The sequence below is a fragment of the Chamaea fasciata genome, unplaced genomic scaffold (genome assembly GCF_029207755.1).
Source record: "Chamaea fasciata isolate MVZ Bird 193981 ecotype frontalis unplaced genomic scaffold, bChaFas1.0.hap1 SCAF_7, whole genome shotgun sequence".
Lineage (NCBI taxonomy): Eukaryota > Metazoa > Chordata > Aves > Passeriformes > Sylviidae > Chamaea > Chamaea fasciata.
In genome coordinates, this window is record NW_027094092.1 from 13663843 (window position 1) to 13683684 (window position 19842).

General features: G+C 39.7%; 1 protein-coding gene across 2 annotated transcripts in view; it reads right to left on the reverse strand.

Annotated features, from left to right (window-relative positions):
* Nucleotides 1–19842, reverse strand: part of ABCC8 (ATP binding cassette subfamily C member 8) — a 73548-nt gene that overhangs the window by 1657 nt on the left and 52049 nt on the right. For both annotated transcript variants that reach the window (XM_066187633.1, XM_066187634.1), the window contains exons 23-38: nucleotides 19234–19359; nucleotides 18453–18552; nucleotides 17622–17869; nucleotides 16910–17070; nucleotides 15676–15745; nucleotides 14820–14977; nucleotides 13559–13651; nucleotides 9361–9463; nucleotides 7934–8047; nucleotides 7186–7306; nucleotides 6895–7025; nucleotides 6254–6332; nucleotides 5264–5372; nucleotides 3614–3717; nucleotides 2645–2778; nucleotides 1272–1334 (exon numbers count right to left, since the gene is read on the reverse strand). In XM_066187633.1, coding sequence (XP_066043730.1) covers nucleotides 1272–1334; nucleotides 2645–2778; nucleotides 3614–3717; nucleotides 5264–5372; nucleotides 6254–6332; nucleotides 6895–7025; nucleotides 7186–7306; nucleotides 7934–8047; nucleotides 9361–9463; nucleotides 13559–13651; nucleotides 14820–14977; nucleotides 15676–15745; nucleotides 16910–17070; nucleotides 17622–17869; nucleotides 18453–18552; nucleotides 19234–19359 — 1914 coding nt within the window. The remainder of the gene's footprint in view (nucleotides 1–1271; nucleotides 1335–2644; nucleotides 2779–3613; nucleotides 3718–5263; nucleotides 5373–6253; nucleotides 6333–6894; nucleotides 7026–7185; nucleotides 7307–7933; nucleotides 8048–9360; nucleotides 9464–13558; nucleotides 13652–14819; nucleotides 14978–15675; nucleotides 15746–16909; nucleotides 17071–17621; nucleotides 17870–18452; nucleotides 18553–19233; nucleotides 19360–19842) is intronic.

Sequence of the window (19842 nt, forward strand, 5' to 3'; positions counted from 1 at the left end):
TCTGCAAGCCTCTTCATACTGACAGAATTCCACTTTGCAATGTCAACTGTAACTGCATGGGATTTTTTGGATCTGCATTACTCCTGCAGGGATATTTAATCTCAGAATATTATTGGTTGCTGTTACACAGTTGCTCTTCACCCATAAGGTTCCTAATCAAGTCTTGGGCATCCTCAGTATCAAAACAACCCTTGAATTTCCTTCTCTGGCTTTCCTAGCCAGATTTTCCACAAAGTAATCACTGATGGCATCTACAAATCTCATATATTCTGCAGTTTCTATGACATTTATCCAGTCCACAGGCAGGGGCAGGGGACTGAAATATCACATTCCAGTTGAATTTGCTGCCCTTATCTGATCTGTTTCAGTGTAACACAATCCAGTACTGCCACCCTGGAAACTGTGAGTAACACAGAAGATAACAGACAGCCAGTACTATAACTCCAACTATTGCTATTCTTCCTAAATAGAAATTAGAAATATATGGCTTTTTCTGGGAAAAAACCCCACCAAAACCAACACAAAACAAAAACACACCTCAAAACTAACAACACAAAAAAAAAATCAAAAAACCCAACCCCCCAAAAGACTACCCATGCCACAAACTCCCTACGTTATGTTTCTACAACAAAATGTTTTGTATTCAAACCCACCTGCTGTAAACCACATTTACAATTGGAAGTAAACAAAAACTTCAAAGTAAGTTTATTCCAAGATATTTTTTATTTGAACTGTGCAGTTTAAAACTCACTAAGGGAATAAAAGAAAAATAAAGCTTTTTCAGCTTGTCCCCAAACAAACTGAAAGAGATACATAAATGCAGAATACAGTGCAAATCTGAATTTTCTTGCAGAGAAATCAAGAAATGTCATGGTTATGATTACTTTGCAAGAAAGCATACTGACTTCATTTCACCTCCCTGAAATGCTCTTAGTTAAATGATTATTTTAGCTTGATGAAATTTATTCTTATATTTCACAGCAAAGTATATGGCATTTTAAATTAGCCTAAAATGGGAAACAGAAGATAGAGTGCAGACTTAGATTACGTACCTTTACAGGTAATTTGACTTAGCGTCATTCAACACATTTAAGAAGCTACTCTTACAAAATTAAGTAAGAAATTTAAAAATGGAAAAGAAAGCTTAAACACCACTTAAAAGAATCAAGAGATGAATGAAATGAACACATTTATTAACACTGAGCAGAAGTGACTCTTGGGGCATTTCTGATCCCTGTTTGCATTAGAATGGCAGCAGGGGCTGTACTTACCGCTATTGTCACCACAGTGCGGTCAGCAAATGCAGTCATGACCACCTTCTGGAGAATATTCTCCTAGGGAAGGAAACATATTTGGTGCTTTTCAACACAAGCTGCATGATAGACAAAGACACTAATAAGGCTTAAGTAAGCACTGAGTATCCCATGCTGTTATTTATTGACCATTGCAGAAGTGAAAAATTAGCTACATGTCTGAACTAAGCCAGAGCCTGGTATCTCCTGCCATTCCCACTGTCTCAGGGGTTCATCAGACACCAGAGCTCTGCTCTAGCCCCAAACTCCTGCTATCCTGGCCTCAGTTTCACAGTGAGGAACTCCAAGGTGAATTCTGGGTGCTGCCAGGCTGCCCATGCCAGCGCCTCTGTAGCGTGTCCTTCACTCCACTGCAAGGCCAGGAATGTTCCAGCACAATGGGGACATCTAACACCAAGGGGTGGCAGGGACAAGCAAGGGACTGTGCTGTACCTGGCATATTTAACAGTGGAGATGATATTTAAGATGGCGTTAACTTACATAGCTTTCACTCAACAAGTACTCATCCCTTGCTATTTAAGAGATGCGTTGTTGCATTCCAAATTGCCTGGAAGTGTCATGAGCACAGATTCCTTCATTTGCTGTTAGCTGCTCTTTGGAGAAGTATTTCAAAGGAGGGACTCTATCCTCAATGCATCAAAATTCAAAATGTGTTTTAACTGGGCTGCATGCACTATAGTTCCCTTACTGAAACTCAAACACTAACATTTCACTGCACTAAAAATTCTAGCTGTTCTAACAAACCCCTCCAATTCTGTTCTTTACTTACAGCGGAAAGAAAACTGAAATATTTCCTGTAACAGCATAACAGATGAAAAAAATGTATTATTCTATTTGGCTAAAACCCAGTCACTGCACTGTTACTGAGTGCTTAAACATCTGCCTAGAAATTCCAGGCAATTAATGCAATAATCCAGAATGTCTTTTCTGTGTCTGTTTTTACTTCCTTGACTCTACTTTCAAGCCTTCTAACTTCCTGAATTGTCCTGCCAACCATGCTGGGAAAACTTGTCACTTGCCAATTCACCCTTCACTGACCATCCCAAGCTTTGTTTACTTTAGAAATGCCTACTGCCAATTAAAATGACACGCTTCATTTTCATAATGCAATCAGTTCTGGAATAACTATTCAATCCCCAGTAAAACGGTTTAAAAGTAAAATGGTTTAGATTTGTTAGCAGTGACTCACAACTACCTAGGCTTGTAAATATGTCTGCACTAAATATGGTGTAAGCATATTACAGAATAGGCAGAATTGCTTTCCACCTTTTTCTTCGCATATCAGTTGTCTCCCCCTCAAGGAAAAGGAATCAGAAGCACTTCAAACTCACTGTTGCCATGTCAATAGATGCTGTGGCTTCATCCATGATGAAGATGCTCGTCTTCCTCACAAAAGCCCTTGCCAGGCAGAACAGCTGCCTTTGGCCCTGGCTGAAGTTTTCACCCCCTTCTGTGACTATTGCATCTGGAAGTGATACAGCATAATCAGTACAGTCAGATCAGAACAGAGCATATACTTGGAAAAAATGTCTCACTTTCAGCATAAAGTAATATTTCCTAGGCCTACAGCTGCTGTTGACACAGTTTTGCCTGCTTATTTCTAGTGTTCAAAAGAAACAGTACTTTTGTCTCACTATATTCTCTGTATCTGATAAACATCAAAGTAGCTGAGGATATCCAAGAGTGAATTTCTCTGAAAAAAGTGCAGTCTAGGACACTGTACCCCCAGTCAAACCAGCATACCTCATTCCTTTACCCTAGGGCTGTACAGCTTACCATTTTAAGGGGGTTTATTGATGTTTTTGTTTGTTGTTAGGTGTTTGGGGTTTTGCCTTTTTTTTTTTTTTTTCTTTTTTTTTTTTTTCTTTTTTTTTTTTTCTTTTTTCTTTTTTCTTTTTCTTTTTCTTTCCTGCATGGCCAAATGATTCACACCTTGAAGCTTTAGAAATCTTCCTCCTTGGACATGACTATTGGAAAATACAAAAGAACGTGTTCTAGGTAACACTTGATTTGGTCACTGCCTATCTGAATTCACAAGACTCAAACTTCAGTGCTTCAATACAAAGATATACTGAAATAAAATAATTTTACCATCAATTTGAAAAGAAAGAGGATTCTGCCCCCAGGTACAGTTGGTAAAGGAGTTATACAGAAATAGGACATTAGCCTGCAGGCACTTTTTGTCACCTTCCACAAACTTTAAACGCTCTTTCTTCATCAACTACCCTTCTAACAAATAAGAGTGAAACAGGAATATTGTGAATGCTGGAAACAATATTCTCAAAAAGAAGTCTCATTACCTAGGCCCCCAGGTAGTGCCTTTACCACATGCTTGAGCTGTGCTATTTCCAGTGCTTCCCAGAGCATGCTGTCAGTGCACTTCTTCTCAGGGTCCAAGTTAAACCTGCAGCATGGGTAATTCAAGAACATCAGTCAACAGAAACTGCTGCAATGGATTTCTTCTTTTAGTGTGCTTAGAAAAAAACCTGCAGATAATCAGAATCATACACTGAAGATCTGGGCCTGATTCTGATCTATCATTGGTATAGATCCATTGAATTTTCCAGACTTAATCAATATTTATGCCAATGTGATTAAGATGAAAATTTGACTCTCAGTTGAGCAGAAAGGGAAAACCTTCCAATTTTGTGGATATCTTTATGGGTTTGGAATTTATTTTGTTCTCTATAAACTAAAGAAATCTCATTTTACTAGAAAAAGCTGTGACTATACTCAGTTAAAATTAACATTCAATTTTAACAAAGGCCAAAATTCTACCCTCCCTCCTTTTAAATACAAAATCTCTTTGTTCTTCATTGCTATAGTAATGTTAACAGAAACATCAAGCTTCATACTGCATTATGAAATTTAAGTCTTCACTGCAATTCAAAAAATCTTGGATTTATGAACATTATTTTAGTTTGCTTTGGCCCAGAAGTGACAGCAACAAATGTGAATCTCACATCATATTACATTAGCACACAGAATGACAATAAAAGATTCAATGGTGCATAACGTTATTTTTATGTTTTACTCCTGCTGTATGAGTTGTGAAAACTCGATGCTGGCCTAAATGCATTTTTTAATAGATTAATTCATAAAACAAAGGAATACAATCACATCATCTTCTGATGTGAATGAATCATGGTCTATTCAGGCATGTCCTGAAGCCTGCATCCTTTTCAGTGAACTCTAACCACTTGTAGGAACTAAAACTGCAAGTGATGTAACTGTGCACTGAGGATTGTACTGTTTCTTCCTAAGGCAAATGGCACAGACACAGGGAAGGACATTTGTTGGAAACGGCAACTTTTGGCCATTGTTTCTACTGCATCATCTTCTCAGAGAAGTAGGAAGAGAACACAAAAAAACAAACAAAAACCAAAAAAACCCCACACCCAACAAAAAGAGCTAAGGTATTTGGTGCTGCAGATGAAATGGCTCAGAAGAAACACAAATAGAGGCTCCAAAATAAAATAGCCCAGTGCCTCAGTACTCCTCATGTTGTTCTTTTGCTTTCTCTCTGTCTGCAGTAAAATTTTTAGTCTATATTTTTTACATCTCATATTTTAAGGCAGACAGATGAAAACAGATGTAGGAAAAAAAAGGTTTCAAGAAATGCTGGGTGGTTATGGGTATTTGATCAGTGAGCTGAACTGATTAGTAAATCCTGGAGGAATAAATAATGGCTTTCCCTGCTTCCCAGGCATGGGGTGTCTTCTGCCAACAGTGTCCTGTTCAGGCTCAGGCATGGGGAAAGGTTAGTCTGGCAGGGATGAATTAAAAGCACAGACAGAAGGCAGTGATCCTCCCTATCCCAGCTGAGGAGACTGGAATTGAACAGCTTGGTATAAAAGTCATTATGTAGTACAATTAAAATATATCATTCATATTGTATGACATATAAGCAATTACATGGGTTTTATTTATTGCTGGTGCTTAATACTTGCCGGATTGTCCCACTGAATAAAATGGGATCTTGGAGGATGATTGACAGCCTGGATCTCAACGTCTGTAAGGGCAGCTTTGCAATATCTATACCATCAATGATAATCCTCCCTATTCAAAAGAAAGAGGACAGTGTGTTTATTGTGCCACACAGCTGCTGGCACAGACATGGCTCACTTCCAGGCTGAAAGGCATACAGCAGGAACAGGCCTTGTATCACATACCCCTTTCTTCACTAAAGAAACATGCTTTGACTAAAAAGCAAGCACAGCCTTCTTGAGACTAAGCTGAGCTGGAAAGCGTACAGAGTGTACCTGAAGTATCTTAGGAATGATTAGATACACTACTTAACTGCTTGACCAGTATACTTCTATCAAACAACAAGCTCAGACATCGCTTCAATCAGGGATTAATTACCACGGGCAACAAGCCTTTCAGAACGCTAAATTACTGTTGAGCACTATGAAATCTTATCTCTGAGTACAACTGTCTGTCTCTGCATAGGGGCTCTGTGGGTGATGTGGCTGGGAAATAGGCTGACATCTTTTTGAGATGCCTCCCTGTGAGGCATATGGACATGGCACACAGAGCAGGAAATATGGCAGGAAATTCCAGGGCAGAAGACCATGCTGCAACCCCCAGTTGCTTAGTTTTCTGGGCCTAGTGGATCCTATCTGTCCCTTGAGCACAGATCCTTCATTACATTTGAACACCTTGCTCTTTTATGCTTTGCTGCTGCTGTTGTGATTTAACAGCACAAAGGGCTGTTGTCTGTCAATCTTGGACTTTTGCTTCTATCAAGCAGAATTTTTATTGATCTGCCTTACAAATGGCACAGCTGTTAGGTGACAGATGATATCAGCTCTAAACAGGGCCAGGGAGCGTGTCCTGCAGATTTGAAAATCACACTTCAGAGCTGCTGCTGTTAAGGAAGACTACCAAAGAACCTTCAGAAACTACTTTTGAGAGACACATAAAAAGTGTTATCTTACCCTCAAAGGTGTCAACCATTCTGAAAAATGCAAGAGAGAAGGAGGATTTTCCACTGCCTGTTCGGCCGCAGATCCCAATCTGTGACACAGAAAGCAGATGAACATCAGGCAGTGAAAATACAGGAAATGGATAACATCTGTACTTGACACTTCAGATGAGAGGGTGGTGGAGCTGTTCTGATTCACATGATCCTCTTCTCCTCCTAACAGATCAGTCACACTGAACCAGGCATTACAGAATCGCTGGGTTCACTTTTTGTCTTTTAGGGATCTGAGCATTTAAGGATAAATCAAGGGCAGTCCTATAACAGGAACAATAGGAGAGTGGTAATGAGAAGAATAAAGACAAGAGAGTCATGTGAGAAGGATGAAAAGTAGGTCTAGCACTGTAAGGGCTCACTGTCACTTCTTTTGGCACTGTGTGCTGACAGGAGGGCACTGGGATACCGAGAGGGGGGTGTTTGCCTCAATACACCAAGCTAAGAATCCCCCAGACTCCTTTCCAGTGCACTACATTCTTTGAGAGAAAAAAAAAAAATCATCTGTAATTCAGTCATCAAAACATTCTGTGGTGTGTTTTCACTCTGATTTATGTGATGTGCTAGTCTAAAGAGCTTCTGAGGACCACTGCAGTACTTTACCTTTTGTCCTGGTGAGATGTGAGCGTTGACGTGTTTCAGAACTGGCTTTAAGTTGCTGTCGTATCGGACACTGAGGTTCTGAATTTGGATCTCCCCTCTGTCTGGCCAGTTCTGGGGAATCTGTGAGGAAGCTGTACCACAAGCACGGGGGGGGGAAAACCCAACATCAACCCTCTTATAATAAATTAGTTGGTTCATTAGATGATTTACTAAATTTTTCATAGCAATACACTGCAAAGTCATTAAAATTTCAGCAAGCTCTTTCTGCAGGCTGCACAAAACCGCACTTACAAAGGAGCCCTTCGTAATTTTCAGCTTCTGTTTTGAGAAGGCCATTGATTCTTTTCACTGCCCCCAGCTGGATCTCCATGTCAGCCAGGTTACGAACCATCCAATTCAGATAGTTAGACACCTGATGTAAAACAAATACACGACTGAATCCCAGATTTTTAGTGGTTTGCATCATTTGACCAGCATGCAGTTTATATTCCTACACAGGAATGCCTCAGTAAGTGGAAGTTGTGAATGCACTGGATGGTACAACACCAACAGGGAGGCAACAATGACTGAAGGTTAAATTTCCTAACTGCAGTGCACACATACTTTGGTACTATGGAGATCTGATCCACACCAACAGAAAAGAGGGTGGGGAGACAATAAAGACAGGTGAAAAGACATCCTTTTGGTAACTTAAGTTTGGACAATCTAGAATGACATACCAGGGCATAATTACAACTGATGCACTGAAAATGTATTCTTCACAATGCAAGACAATATAAAAAATTATGATGCAACTTGTCCATGTTTTGTTGACATATCTGAACTAACACCTCGATGAGATTTGATCTCAAAGCTGAAGAAAGCATACACTCAAATATGTCAACCATCACATGTGAACTGAAGTAAACACATGGTTTCAGTGATGTTACAGTACCCACTATAGATGTACAGACACCTTCAATCTTCCTGTTCATCTTTGTGCCCTGAGGAATTACAAAAAAATGTTTGGGAGAGACAGAAAGGATCCTGAGATTCTTACCATAAGAGCATAGGTTAGTCCCAAGCCTACAAGTCCTGAAGTGATTTTATTATACAGGCAACTGGTAATAGAAGTGACAGCTGCTATGAGTACCACACATGCTCCAATGTACTCCTGAAGGAATATGAATAAGCTCCATCATTATAAGTCTACAAAGGGTTAAAACGTTCTCATAACTTTGCATACCACATAACAAACCCATTGCACAGTTTCAAAACGCAGGCAGAAAACCCCACGGAACTCCATACAGACTCTACCTAGGAACCCATCCTCTGCTTTTAGCAGGGCTGGGCTGGGGAAGTCGACACAGATATCTTAAGCATGTAATGAAGGTGGCTGAAATAAATCATGCAGCTGATGTTACCTGGGATAGAAGGGAAATGCTCATGTATCCCATCTCTGTGGCTGATGATGAATTGCTGGGAGGCTCTGCTGTTGCTGCTGAGTTCCTACCACCCATAACTGTTCAAACAAGCCTTTCTTGCACAGCACACACCTATTACCTTAAGGGCCCTTTCCTGCTTTAATTTAAGTAATTGATGATTTGATTTCCCACAGACAATTCTTTGAGTAAAATTGTGTAACAGACTAGAAAACAAACTCTGTAGGAGGGAAATTGTCATTTGTCGGTCTTTGAACTGTTTAGTGATAGAGGCATTGATCAGAATTAGGGACTTCAGGTGGTCCGGGCCTGAATATATAATATGGTAATAATATTTTATTCAAGTCGCACCCAATACCTGAACTAGATTAGCAAAAGGTACCAGTAAAGAGGCAGTCCAAAATGAAAAATGAATTAACATAGATTTAGCACATCTAAAAGAAGCCCTTGTTACCAGAACAGCATTACTACACATGCATTTACAACTGTGGTGTAACATTCCACAACATAAAATTCCTTGACTTTCTTCTTAGAGAATTATTTTTAATAAAGCATTTCTCATGCCAGGCCACTTCACTGAGCAGAAAACAGGCCATTCAATATCTTTGGTGTTCTTCAGATGACCCCAAAACAGACTCAAACTTATTGACAGCCTTCTGCTCATTAGGAGAGCTTCCAAGATATTGAAATGTTCTGAGGGAATCACAAGGCAGAGGCTGCTGACACTGACTGACATGGTCCCACAATGACATGCTGGCTGGTGGCACAGCTCAACTAGCTCTGACCACTCTTCACACACAGAGGAGCCAACGTGACCCATGAAAACTATTCCTGTCTTGGAAAAACAGCTGCAGGCTATGGGGAAAATTCATACCCCATTAAGTGTCCAGGATGGGTTAGTCATGTGCTCATCACAGTCAGAGAGACACAGAGGGCAAAGGTATAGCTTTGAGAAGAGGCTGGAAAATTGCTGGATGCCTCATCAAGTTACTTGGAACAAAGTCAAAAATTCCTTGTGTACACACAACAATAATGATGTACTTGCCATGCGAACTTCCAGCCAGCGATTGGCTGCTGTGAGGAAAAGGGAGGCAATGTTGTTGGAATCTGTGTATTCAAGAAGTTTTTGTCGAAATTTGGCTTCATACCTAAAAAAAGGAAACAAACAAACAAACAAAAAAAAAAAAGAAAAAAATGAAGAAAGGAAGAAAAGAAGAAAGCAAGAGGAAAGGAGAAAAAAAGGAGTCAGCCCTTGGGGTCTCAGGAAAATACAAAGTAAAATTTAATTTCTGGGATATGCGCTCATGGACAGCTTGGCACAGGGTATAAATCAGCCTATCAATAGTTCAGAGTGACGTCATTTATAGTGGTGTATTTGAAACAGGCAAAGTGTATTTGTGCAGTAATTTATGGATATTATTGCATTGAAATTCTGTGGGATCTCCAGATCCCACTGGGCATTTTATAAATGTATTTTATGACTCGGTAATTGAGAGAGAAATCTAAAACTAAAATATTTGAAATATGTATGAGAAAAATAATACATACATGTACTTGTGAAAAGAAGCATTAATGCTGCAGAATTCAGCTTTTCTCAATCATACAAGCTCAGGTTTTAATATTTATATAACCAGAGTGCCTAGAAATTATAACAACTAAAAAAGTATAAACTCTAAGAACTTCCCATTATAGTACCACCCACATTAAACAAATGTATTTGTCCTTATCAATAAACAAATGGAGCACTTTGGAAAATGGAAGTCCAAGTACATGGCACAACAAGGAATATTTGATTGGAAAGAACTGTTTCCCTTCCCTCAAGGAATTAGCCACGGTACACAAACCAGGATGAATCACAAATAAGCCTGCTTACAGTTTGTTATAGTGAATTTGCACCCATTCACCTGAATAGCTGCACCAATGACATCTGCCATGAATTCAGCAAGTATGGGAGATGATTCCCTGCTGGGGTCTTGGCAAGTGTGCAAGTCAGCCAGTCACCCCTTTTAGCTGGGCATATTTAATTGCATAGTTGGAAATTAAAGTGATGTCAATAATCAAGTGTATCAACAATTACAGCTAATAACACACAAGCCTGGCACAAAAGGGCATTTTCCAGGGCAGTGATATAAGCTCAAAGGCCTGACGATTTAGTTTAAGCACCCAGATCTTGCCTTTCCCCCCTTTTATTACATGATCAAATTAAATACACTTGATCTCCCCCTTTGAAACTTTACCTTATCCTTTAGCTATTATGGCTGCGATAAGCACTGATCATTTATAAACCCAGCTCTCCTAATACTGATATAGAAGAACGCCTATGTATGAAATACATGGCTTATAGAAGCTTTCAAATCTGTACACTGCAGAGTACCTTAATCCTTCTGCTGAGCACAGTAAAATAATTACTTTACATAAAAAGCTTATATTTTGAAGAAAATAAATAATTCAGCTGTCCACAACTTAGCCACACGCTAAGACATAAGAGACATGTCTGCTGTGTGCAGTGGGGAATCACGGAATGGCTTGGATTGGAAGGGACCTTAAAGATCATCTCATTCCAACCCCCTGCCATGGGCAGAGGCATCAGTCACTAGACCAGGTTGCTCAGAGCTCCATCCAACCTGGCCTTAAATATTTCTACGAATGGGGCATCCACAGCTTCTCTGGGCAACCTGTGCCAATGCCTCACCATCCTCACAGTAAAGAATTTCCTCCTAACATCTAATCTAAACCTCCTGTCTTTCAGTCAGAAGCCATTTCCCTTGTCCTGTCATTACATTCCTCTGTAAATAGTCTCATCTTTCTCACAGGTTCTCTTCAGTTACTGGAAGGCCACAATTAGGTCTCCCCTAAACCTTCTCTTTTCCAGGCTGAACAAACCCAACTCTCAGCCTTTCCTCACAGGAGAGGTGCTTCATCTCTAATCAACTCGGTGGCCTCCTCTGGACTCGCTCCAACAGCTCCATGTCCCTCCTGTGCTGGGACCCTAGAGCTGATGCAGCCCTGCAGGTGGGTCTCACCTGAGCAGGGCAGAGGGGCAGAATCCCCTCCCTGCCCTGCTGCCCACACTGCCCAGAATCTGGGCTGGCTGGGAGCTCATTGGTGTGTTTGCACAGCAGGATGGTTGTTTCTGAAAGCAGGCATTAGTGTCACCACATCAGAGCTGGGGAGCCCTTCCTTTCCTCAGGGCTGGCTGCCCTCAGTGCCTCACCATACAGACGTGGCTGTGCTGCTTCTGGAACCAATTCAGTCACATTTAACTCTCCTATCTGTACACCATGAGGAACTGTGTGACAGATATGCCTCAGAGAATGTGAGCTATGCATCATGAGTCAGTCATGCATATGCACGTGGAACAGGGATGCAAAGTTACCACAGCTGCTGGATTGACGCAAAAATATCAGAATTTCTCTTCAGGAAGTGTCCCCACATTACCAGGTTTTTAAGAATACAGACAAGTCTTTGCAGAATCCTTCACATTTGCATTTTTTTGATGGTTTTACACAAATGTTCAAATGCTATCTGAAGTATCAAAATAAACCATAAATCAGGCCAGGGCATCTGCTGAAGGTGTTTTTGTAGGTGCAGCAGTAGCTGTCTTTCTGAGCTCCCCCAGATTTTTTGTACATTTCTTTCCATATGCATTCTGAATAAATCCAGGACAGAGAGTAACCAAGGGTAAGGACACTTCAGGAACAACTGGCACCTCCTAACAGAATGAATTCCTGAATTAGTGTTATTTTTAGGGATGCTCACGCTAGCAAGTCTGAACTCCACTCCTGCTAATATGTTAGGCAGCTGAAAAGCTCCACAGTCCTAAAAATAACTGGGTTAGCAGCTGAGGCAGGAGGCTGGCAGACAGATGGAACACAGAACTCACTGAACACACATGGCTGGCTGGGTCAGAGACACATCACTTACTGCAGGATTTAAGAAAAAGGAGGCACCAAACAATTCTTTGACGGAGGAATTAGCTCCAAAGTGACAGGACAAATCAAGAGGGAATGCTCTGACAGACTGAAAATATTAGCTAGATGGCATTGAATATTGCTTTCTGTATCCACACCAGAAAATATACAGTCATAATGCTTCAAAGATCCTCTTGATCAAGTAAAAGAATATAGGAATGAGAAAAGCAGAAATTAAAAGAGAAATTGATTTTCCTGCAAATTGAACATGGGCATAATTTAAAACTATAGAACATTGTTAGCACTTAATGAATTAAATAGTGAATAACAGTAATTAATGGAAAACAATAAGCTGCTTTACCACTCTTGGGTGAGCTACCTTCAGTCAAAAAGAAACAAACTCTTAAATTGGTTGCTCTTTCTTTAATCTTTTCATAACCTATTTAAAATAGTTTAAGTTACCTTTGTGCATTCCTTCTGTTATAAAATTAAAATTATAGGTTAGGAGGAATAAATAAACACTACTGTTTCAAGGATAGAAGGGTAACAGTAATAATTAAGTGACAAAATATGTAGATATCATCTAGATGAGATTCTAGTGGAAAAGTTAGCCGTGTTTGAGCCAACTGGGAAAAGACAAGAATAGCCCTAGTGCAGGGAAAGCAGCTGGTAAGCTCAGCAGTGGTTTTATTGGTACCTCTGAAGTATCAGCATGACTGCCAGTTTTCTAACACACATACAGAATCCAGGCACGTTATCAGGTATTCCTGGGCTTGCCCTCCTTGAAGCTTATGTGGATGGAAAAACAAACCAGAACAGGCAAGGAAACACTTTGTCTCCAGCTTGTGTATTTCCAAAATCATCGTAAACACCCACATTTTCTGCCAACAACCTGAAAAGCAACGTAGGGTGCTACTGCAGCCTCTGAAGTCGCTAGGATGTACAGTTTATCTGGCCAGGACATCGACACAGATTATTCTGTACCAAGTTGGTCCATATTAGTTCTGTCATGGAAACCGTCCAAGCCCATCGTCTGCCACACCACACGCTGTGGTAATTGTGGGCTAATTTACCTTCTTAAATCACATTTGCCCTCAAGTTCATTTTTCAGGCTGCATACAAGCGTCTGCACAGCAAGCACAGGGCAGATGACCCACGTGAGCTTGTTCTTTTTACAGTGACACCTCTACATACAAAATGCTTAAAATTCTTCAGTGTTTGACATCCCCCTTGCCCACTTTGTAAGGACTCTGGATTTTCCAGGCAGAACAGTTTAAGACATAACATTACCTCACTTTTGAAATACTTATGTTTCTTAAAAAAAGCCTGTACCTGAAGGCTCGGATGGTGGTAAGACCTTCAACAGTCTCTGAAAAATGGGAGAGTAATGGTAGCTGAGTGCTGTCATCCAGCTGCTGCAGGTCCCTGGAGAGGGTTATAAAAAGAATTTTTTAAAAAGCCAGTTTTGTTGTGCAGTTATTCTCTTGAATCAGGCCCAGGGAGTGAAAAGGAATAGCATCACAATAGTCATATACATAAGGTCCAGACAGATTGCAAAACAGCGCTGCAGGGGACCGAATTCCCCAGGAGGACTTTTCTTTTAACATTTAACTAGCTGGAGTTCTGAATGGGTCTTTTCCCTTCACTGCCTTCCCTCCTTTCTCTGATATTTCTTTTTCTTGTACTCAATTTTTTATTGATTTAAACACCATTCTGTCTCTGTATTGAATATCATTTTAATGGAATGCTGCAAATAGGAGCTCAAGTTAAGCAGAAGACAAAGTGCACCCCCAGATAACAGCACAACTTCTCACAGAGGCAACAGTATCTCACACACAGTAAAGGAGAGCCTGCATTCATTATTAGGTTGCATTTCTCAATGTCATACTTAGTCCTCATATCAGTAAAAGCCCATGTAGGGTGAAATCTATTTAGTCTCAATCTCTTCCAGCAGGAAGTAAATTGGTAGCAGACTCCCTTCTCAATTTGTGCATATATGAGGGGATATGCATATTTTTGCATTGCTGCAAGCATCTCACAAGAGGGAAAATATCATCTTAGAAAGAGTAAGGTCTCAGATACAATTAAATTTTAATATTTTTAAAAACTAGAAGGCACCTAGACAGGAGAGAAGGCTCGTGCACACTGGATCCTTAATGGCTAGCAGAAGCACCAGGGTTGTACTGCATTTTGCAGCCTCTCCTTGACTTGTCCTACTTCCACTTTCACCTGTGCAGGCAGACTGTCCTGTCACCCCATTTTCTCAGATGTATCCAGCACACAGCCCTTGGGGGAGAACAGAATCCAGTTGGGTTTTTTGTGTCCTGTGAACTCCAAAAACCTTTGATCATGCACAAACACCCTGCTCATGCCTCCCAGAAGTTCTGCTTGAAGAGCTGTCGACAAAGGCTCTTGTAAAATGACACGTTTCCACTGTAGTGGATTTGTCCCACTTGCAGGCAGTGCCAGTCTTGGCAGGACTGAATTTAAACATGAAGCTCTCTTGCACTGCAGTTTTGCAGTGCAGAAATATCACTCCTGCACTGCAGGAAGTGTTTCCGTGGCCAGAATGGTGATGGATCTGTGTCCTTACCTGGATGCCACTCGGAAGTACTTCTGGATGAAGTAGCACATGATTGCCAGGGGAACCAGGGCAATGAGGAACATGGGTGTGACGTACGAGATCACAGCAAGGGCAGACACACACAGTAAGGTGGAACGGCTCAAGCACTCCAGGGTAGCTGGAATGTGCTGCACACAGAAGAAAAAAGGACACAGGATCTTCCATAATATGCCAGGGTGAAAAACGTAAACACTTAAAACACGACTTCGTTTTCCTTTCTCCCGCTTCCTCAAACGTTTTATTCCTTGTGTATTTTAAGCATTTTAAACATACAGGTCTGCTCTTGAATTTACCACTGGGTTTTGGGGACATCTGAAGGGATTTCTGTGGGGCTGCTTCACATCTACATTGTGGAGCACAATCCTCATGCCAGAAGATTACAGATGGGATGCGACAGATGATTTTAGCATCTGCATAAATCCCATGAACTGGCAGGGCAGTCTGGGGTAAGTAATGGTAATTTGAATTTCAGTCATTTGTATTCCGAGCAATAGCATTTGCTTTTTTCTCATTTCATTTCCTCAAATAAGTATGTTTACCCACTTACAAAAAAAAGTAGATACTCTTTAAATTTGGGGATATCACTATTGATCTTATTTTGCTTCCCTTTTCTATATAGGACATCTTGGCAAAATAAATGTTTTTTTTCAATGTGCATGTAAGATGAGGAACTCATTCAGAACCAAGAAAATCATGATGCAAACTCATACAGTCAAAACTATAGTTCATCTGTAGGCTTCATCCAGATAAGTCTGTGATAAATGAAATCCCACTTTTTCAGACTAAGATAGGAAAACTGGAGAGCTCGAAAATATTTAATCAGTACCTGGTCGATGGTATTGCAGTCAGCTGAAAACCTGTTCAATATACTTCCCAGAGGTGTTGTTTCAAAAAACCTAAAATGGTACAAGGAATGGCAAAGTTTACAATATTGACGTTAGAACTGATTCATGTACTTAAGCTAGGTACTACATCACAGAAACAAGCAAATAAATTGAGAGCCATAGTAAAATTTCTCATTTTCCCCAGTACCTGTGGCTTTCCAATTAAATGGAAATGTCTTGAATTTACAACCACAAGCCTGAAACTTCCAATCATTTAGAACCCTACAACTGCAAGCATCTCCTCAGCTCCCTCTACTGCCTAAGCCATGGACATCACATGATTACACTTGAAAAAATCCTTTCAGATTTTAATTTGAGGCCACTTCAATTCATGAAAAATTCAAAAGAAGTTAAATTAAAAAGTCTTGCATCTTTCTGGGAACAGAAAATTGTAACAAAAAATATGACTGTTGGAATAATATATTAAAAGACATTCAGATATGCAAAATACACACTACATTATTCTTCTGCTACTATTAGCTGTTCCATAACTCATGTGGAACCTGAAGTCTAATTTCATCCTGGAAAAAAAAATCTAAAAAAAAGTCTGAGGTTTTTCATGTATGTGATTTTTCCATGATTTTTGGGTCAAATATAGTTAGCTTAAAAATAAGAAGGGTTTTTTCCTAGACCTGCAGGTTTGAATCAAGCTACATGTTTCCTTTCATGCAGGTGAAAAAAACCCAAACAAACAAATTTATGGAGGACAACCAAGGCTTTTGCAGGAACAAGAACATCTTAGTGTACTCTAACGATGCCTGTAATGACACTTGTCTAAGTTCATTACCTTTCCTAGACTTGCACAATCACTGCCTGACAGTAAATATTTCCAGTGATTAACATAATGAAGCCTGCTCTGAATTATCTGTACCACATATTGATCAATAATTGTGTTTCCTCCCTAATTAAAAACTGCAAAGAGAAATTAAACGTGGAAGGAAGTAAATCGCTGAAGTGACAGTTGGGCAGGAGAGGCTTGTGACTTGTGCCTAGGTACTCAAGCATTTACCATTTTCAAAAACTACTCAAACTTGACACCTGGTGATTTTTCATTGAGATCTTAAAAAATATGCAATGCACAATAATTTCTTAGTAAAAACTGCACTTAGGAGACTGTCTTAAAGTAAAGAAGACAAAATGACTATGATAAAATTTCTATTACTATCAAAGAAATACCTCATTGGAGCCAAAATAATTTTATTTAGTAAAGAAGAGTGTAGCTTTTTGGTGACTTTCAAGCCAGTCCACTCCACTGCTATTGATGTGACAAGACATAATACGATGCCAAGGCAGCAAAGAATGCTGAAAACTTTTGAATATGGAGAATGGTCAAAATCCTAAGAAACAAAGAGCAACAAAATTATTCACTTTAAATTATGTATAAAAATTATTGCAAACATACAAGCACAAGAGTGAAAAAATGTGAGAGTGTGTCCTTTTTGCTCCATAAATTAAACTGTCCGTGATTTTCACCCATCTTAAATCATAATGTATTATCCTTTGGAGAGGGAAAGGTTTGCATGAAAATAAGAGATAAATCAGAAATTTAAAATCACAGAATACCATAAAAAGCCCAGGCTGCTGTGAGAATGCAACACTGCAGGGAAAACAAAAAAGAACTCTGATACCAAAATTACTTTAGAAACCCAGCTTTAGGTGCATCAGCTTGGTGACTAAAATACAATAAATCTTAAAAAAGGAGAACACACCAAACTTAACTTCATTTTACTGCACTGTGTATGCAGAAATGGCTTGAGGTTCAAAATACTCTGGAGTGGCTCTTTCACAGAAAAATTACACATTGCATACAAATCTTGGAGCAGAGGTTGACAGTGGGAGAACAGCCCCAGTTAAATCACAGGAGGAAGGTGAACAAGGCAGTGCCTACCATGCACTGAGAGCAGTTTTTTATCTCGGGCTCTATCTTGATAGAAATGGCATGCTCAGTCCAGAGTGCCAGGCAGTAGTCGATGGCCACCATCACTGTGTGCTTCAGCAGCTGGGACAGGAGCAGCAGTGGCAGCAGGAGGATCCCTGCTGCACTCAGGTACTTGCCACAGGCTCTCCAGGGCATCTTGGCTCTCTGGTGCAGCACTGAAGACAGGTTGTCTTCATCATCACTCTCTGTTACTTCTTCTGCAAGGTGAAAGAGAAACACATATCAAAGGGACTGGCGAGTGGTGGCTACAAACAGGTCGTAACATCCAGGATAAAGGGTGGCTTTAAGGTCAAAGTACCTGCTCAGTATCAACCTGCTAAACTTAATAGTAATGCACACTAAAAAGATGCAAAACCCCTCAGCACTTGGTCATCAATTTCTTAAACCATGTTTTTGCAATGTGAAAGCACTGGCTGGATAAAAATCAATTGCAATCTTTTTCCTATGTAAAACCTTAAGAAAATATGTTTAGCCATTGACAGGTGAAGTTCACCCAGTATATTGTTAAATATGCAAAATATTCTTCATTCATTCATTCATTATTAAATCATATTTGCATATAAGAAAAAAACCTCAAAAGTCTGGAGGACGCGATGACTTGTGAATGCTTGCAATCATTCTAGTCCAGAGGTCAAAGCAATGGAAACAGCACTCATAAATCATGACCCGCATGAAAAATGTTATATTCTCTTGCCAGTTTGAATGATATTAATTCATTCTAATATAATTTAACTGTGAAACAGTAATGTACTGGCAGTGGGCTCAAAGAGTGCCATTTACCTTCATCCTCTTCATCATCTTTCAGCAATGCTTCCCGGGAATACATCGTCCTCCGGAGATTCGTTCTTTCCAGAACAGGGTTTTCCTCAATAGTTGTTTCCTGAAAAAGGGACAGTTCATGAGTTTTCAACCAGAGAATCAATACAAAAAAAATTGCTATTTGTGATAAAACTGTTTCCACTCAGTGAAAAATAGAAGAGAGAATCTCACAGCAGGCAGCCATGATTGATTTGCTATCTCTGTGTAAAATCAAAGGTCATAAATTAAATATGTAACATTCATTTCAGATTGTCAATCCCAATCCTTCTGGAATCTTAACTTGGACAGTTATCCCAGAATTAATAAGAACGAAGATTAATATCTCATTCTTCTTGTGTTATAAGTATGAAAGACAAAACATCTTTATCATTTAAGGAACTCGATATAGGCATAACCTGAAAAGTTTTCACCCAAGGCAATAAGTAAATTCAGGCATATCTATAAAACCAGTTGTAAATATCAGCAAACGTTTTCCTACAAGGGCCATATTTATATTCCTTAGGTGACAATGTTTTGATAGGGTTTCCTATCAAGAATAGACCAGAACAGTATCAAGGAAATGAGATGCCCAGATGAAGGAATTTATCTTAAGAGATAAATAATAACAGTAACACAAATACTACATTCATACTGAGTTAGACATCACACACAGCATGTCAATTCCTGTTAAATTTCTCAAACTAAGGCAAAAAAAAGACAAGACATTTTCTTGCATTTATTGATTGCCCTGCCCATCAAATACCTTCTCCAGCTCTTGGTCTTGTCGATTCATTAACGTCTTCCAGTGTTCAAAGAGCTCAGACTCTGATTTCTGAATGTCCTTGAGTGTTCCTTCTCTCTGGATATTACCATCTTTCATTGCAATTATCTAGAAAGTCAGAAACACACGTGGTGAGATAAACAGCTGGGTATGTCTATTTATTTTAAAGCTATATTGCTGTACTTTGACACAAGGATTTTCTCTTTTCTTAAATAAATAATATTTTCAAAAACAAATCCATCCACTAAAAAGACAGTGACATTCTATCTTGACTCCATCCCCTTCATTCAAGACGCTGAAAACCCAGAAACTTCCTGCACTCCATGTTTTCAGAAAAGGCTGCTTTTCAGAAAGAAGAATGGGATCCCTGTCAGCAGACGGGGGGCACACTACTCTTCCTAAATACAAGTCATTAGATAAGATAATCAGCAAGATAAGATTTTAGAGTTCTCTTACCTCCTAAAAGGAAAAAGCTTTTAGCAAGAGACTGAGTACAGGAGGTTTTGCCCTCATTCAGGCAATTAGATATGAGCATGCTGGCTCCTTCTCTGATACCATGGACTGATAAGGAAGAGCTAGGGAATTTAAATC